We start from the raw sequence: 3,564 nt of genomic DNA, 5'->3' as shown, positions 1-3,564 counted from the left end.
TGTTTACCAAAGTGTATTCGATTCATACAAACAAGTATAAAGATATACCAATTGTATTACATCGATACAGACTTAATAGACATAGTATAACATACATGCCCATGTTTTTATTAAAGTGGTGTGTGTAGATATATATACACACACGTCGAGATTTAATAGTCACCGCATATTGTTTTACCTCCATCGACAGTAATCACTTGACCGGTGATGAAAGAGGAAGAAGGAAGGCAAAGAAAAGCAACCGAAGTTGCCACGTCCTCCGGCTCTCCCACACGCCCAACCGGAGTATGATCACACCACTTTGCTACAAATTCTTCATTCTCGATGAACTATTAAACATAAAATTCTTACACAAATTAAATTTTTATGATATTTAAATAAAAAGGAACAATTCAGTTAAACAAAGACTAAGCAACTACATACCGATTTAGCCATCGGCGTATTGATGAGACCGGGCGCAACACAATTGGTACGAATATTGTCCTTCGCCCATTCACAAGCGAGGCCTCTAGTAAGTTGATTCATGGCACCTAAAGACAAACCAAATTCATGTTGCATTTAGATATTAACCTGGATTTATTATCATATTTTTTGGAAAATAATTAGGATACCCTTAGAAGCTCCATAGACGGACATAAAAGAGTTTCCTTGGAGACTAGTGATTGAAGAAATGAAGACGATATTGCCCCGTCCAGACGCCTTGAGAAGAGGATGAGCGAGTTGACTCAAATGGAAGCCGGCTTCCAAGTTGATGTTCATGGTGTGCTTGTATTCCTCTTGAGTCACCTCTAAAACTGGTTTAATGTGGCCAGACGCTGCATTATTAACCTTCACAAACAAACAGTCAACTGAATTCGGTTAACAATTAGAGAAAAATATATCTAACAATTTTATCAAAACCACAACAAGAACAAATGCCAAATCATCACCAGGATATTGAGTTTGCCGTTGAAGATGGTGCTAACTTCCTTTATCAGCTTCTCCCTCTCCTCCGAGGATGAGACGTCACAGACCGAACCAGTCACCTGAAGCTTCAGGTCTCTCCATTTCTGCAAACTCTGTTTTAGCTCTGCTTCATTCCTGGCGCACGTATGAACTGCTGCTCCAAATCTTGCTAGTTCTTCCACAATAGCACACCTGTAACAACAACAACAGCAAGAATAACAACAACAAACTATAAAAAGAAGATAAACGCAAAATATTTACCCTATCCCTTTGGATCCACCAGTGACCAAGGCTGTTTCTCCTCGAAGAGACCATCTGTTTCCCAACTCCATCGATTGCTTCTATCTGATCAATTCTCAGAGAAAAGCGACTATATATGGACTCTGATATTTCTTATATATATAATATATATTTAGAAAAAGGGTAGTCCACAAATAAACGAAATACCTATAAAATGCACAAAAAATTCTGAAGTATGGATTTAATGCTCTCACCATGAGAATTCTTCTCATTATATAGAAAGTTACAAAAGATATTTTCAGCCATAAATATAGGCTATTTCTAGTTATCTATCTAAATCAATCGGTCTAAATTAGGAAGCTATAGTTATGCTATTAATTACAATATATTTACAGCTAAGGAAGTTACAATTATAATATATTTATAGCTATTAATTAAAGCCTGATATATGTTGTCATATATGTTTGATATATATTGTCATATATGCTATAGCTTGATCTATGTTACCATATATCTTGGCACAAGCATATACTGCATGCTTTGCGAAGAACTGGTACACAATTTCTCTGTATACGTTATTTTTACGACAATAAAGCTGGGAAAAGCATGCCAAGATGGACTTATTTAAATGATACTGATTTGAATTTTTACTGAAAATTTGGTCGCTATTAGTATATTACACGACTCTAGTGATTTAAATTTTTACTGAAAATTGATGGCTGTAGTAAATTATAGGCTGAGATGAAATGGCTCGAACAGGTTTGATCCATCCTTGCACCCAAAAATAACCAGTTATGGCCCTTGCCCTATGCTGGCAATGTTAATGGGAAATATTGTTTGTTGCTCTTATCACTAGCTCTTAGCAACGTAATTGTAAAAGAAATTGTTAATGGTACCTTGCATAGATGATCCATGTGCATTAAATAGAGAAAGACAAGAATGATATGCTAAGATTATCACTAAACAATACTTACAATGTTCAAAGTCTTAGTTTTTGTATCAGGTTTAATCTTAAACTTCTTGACTTGAGTTAATTTTGTGTTGGCATTGACACATAGTATGTGTTTCATGTTTCAAGCGTACTTAGTGATAGGAGGGTGGACAAAATGAGAGAACAAGAGGGGAGAAGAAGATGTCTTAACTTGTGTCATGTCTCAATGTGAGAACAAAGTTACCTACGTGACACATCTTTGTGATATCAGCACCCCCGTTAACCCGTCTCAGGGTCAACACGGGGGAGGTAAATTACCGGTAGCTACTAGCCTTTGGAATATTGATTAGCACATAAGAGAGGCATTTACCTCAGCTTTGCCAAGATTTAAATCTCAGACCTCATGATGATAACACCTCATGCGCTAACCACTAGACCGTCCCGAGGAAATAGGTATTGGATTAGAGAGAGAGAGGGGGGTGTAGAGGTATGCTTTCTAAAATTGTTGGTATTTTTTGAAATTTAAAAAGAAAAAACAAAATTGGCAAATACAAAATTTTTAAAACAGTGTTGCTGCATTTGGTGTTAAACTAAGTGATATCAAGATTGTAGAAATTGAGCCAGATTTAGCTAACATTGCATTTCCTAAGACGTTTGAACATAGTTCTTAACATTTTCTCTTGCTTAGTCGGTTGGTTGGTGTCAGCCAGCTTGGTCTGGGTCAGGGTTCTGTGCTTGCCAAGCTGGCGTGAACATGACTTGGGTCCAGTGGGTTCAGTTACTCAAATCCACTAAGTATCAAGATCTAGCCTTTTTTTTCCGGCCTGATCTAATAGACATAGTGTAACATACATGCCCATGTTTTTATTAAAGTGTACACAATTTATATATATACACGTCGAGATTTAATAGTCACCGCATATTGTTTTACCTCCATCGACGATAATCGCTTGACCGGTGATATATGAAAGATGAAGAAGGAAGGCAAAAGAAAAGCAACCGAAGCTGCCACTTCCTCAGGCTCTCCCACACGCCCAAGCGGAGCACGATGACACCACTTCGCTACCTGTTCTTCATTATCCATGAACTATTAAACATAAAATTCTTACACAACTTAAATTTTTATGATATTTACATGGAAAAAATAACAATTAAGTTAGACAAAGACAAGCAATTACATACCAACTTAGCCATCGGCGTATTAACGACATCGGGCACAACACAATTGGTACGAATATTGTCCTTAGCCCATTCGCAAGCAAGGCATCTAGTGAGTTGGTTCATGGCTCCTAAAGACAAACAAAATTTCATGTTGCATTTAGATATCAAGATGTTTTTTTATTATTTTTTTTGGAGATTCGACGGAATCTGATTTATAGGATTTTCTAAGGATCCTATAACAATCAAGATATTATAGTATTTTCTAAGGATCCTAACATAGTAAGGGC

The 3,564-nt window shown here is 36.6% G+C and overlaps 1 protein-coding gene across 1 annotated transcript; it reads right to left on the bottom strand.

The window, feature by feature from the left end:
• On the bottom strand, positions 1-1,314 carry LOC122048926 (tropinone reductase homolog At5g06060-like). The gene is made up of 5 exons (XM_042610437.1): positions 1,207-1,314; positions 930-1,137; positions 612-828; positions 424-530; positions 1-329 (listed from the first exon to the last, which is right to left on the bottom strand). Exons 1-5 carry the CDS (start codon positions 1,275-1,277, stop codon positions 153-155), a joined length of 780 nt encoding a protein of 259 aa, XP_042466371.1. The 5' UTR covers positions 1,278-1,314; the 3' UTR covers positions 1-152.
• Positions 1,315-3,564: the final 2,250 nt, after the last annotated feature.

The sequence above is a fragment of the Zingiber officinale genome, chromosome 2B (assembly GCF_018446385.1).
Source record: "Zingiber officinale cultivar Zhangliang chromosome 2B, Zo_v1.1, whole genome shotgun sequence".
Lineage (NCBI taxonomy): Eukaryota > Viridiplantae > Streptophyta > Magnoliopsida > Zingiberales > Zingiberaceae > Zingiber > Zingiber officinale.
Note: the sequence above shows the minus strand (reverse complement) of the source record. Positions and strands in the feature narration are given on the sequence as shown.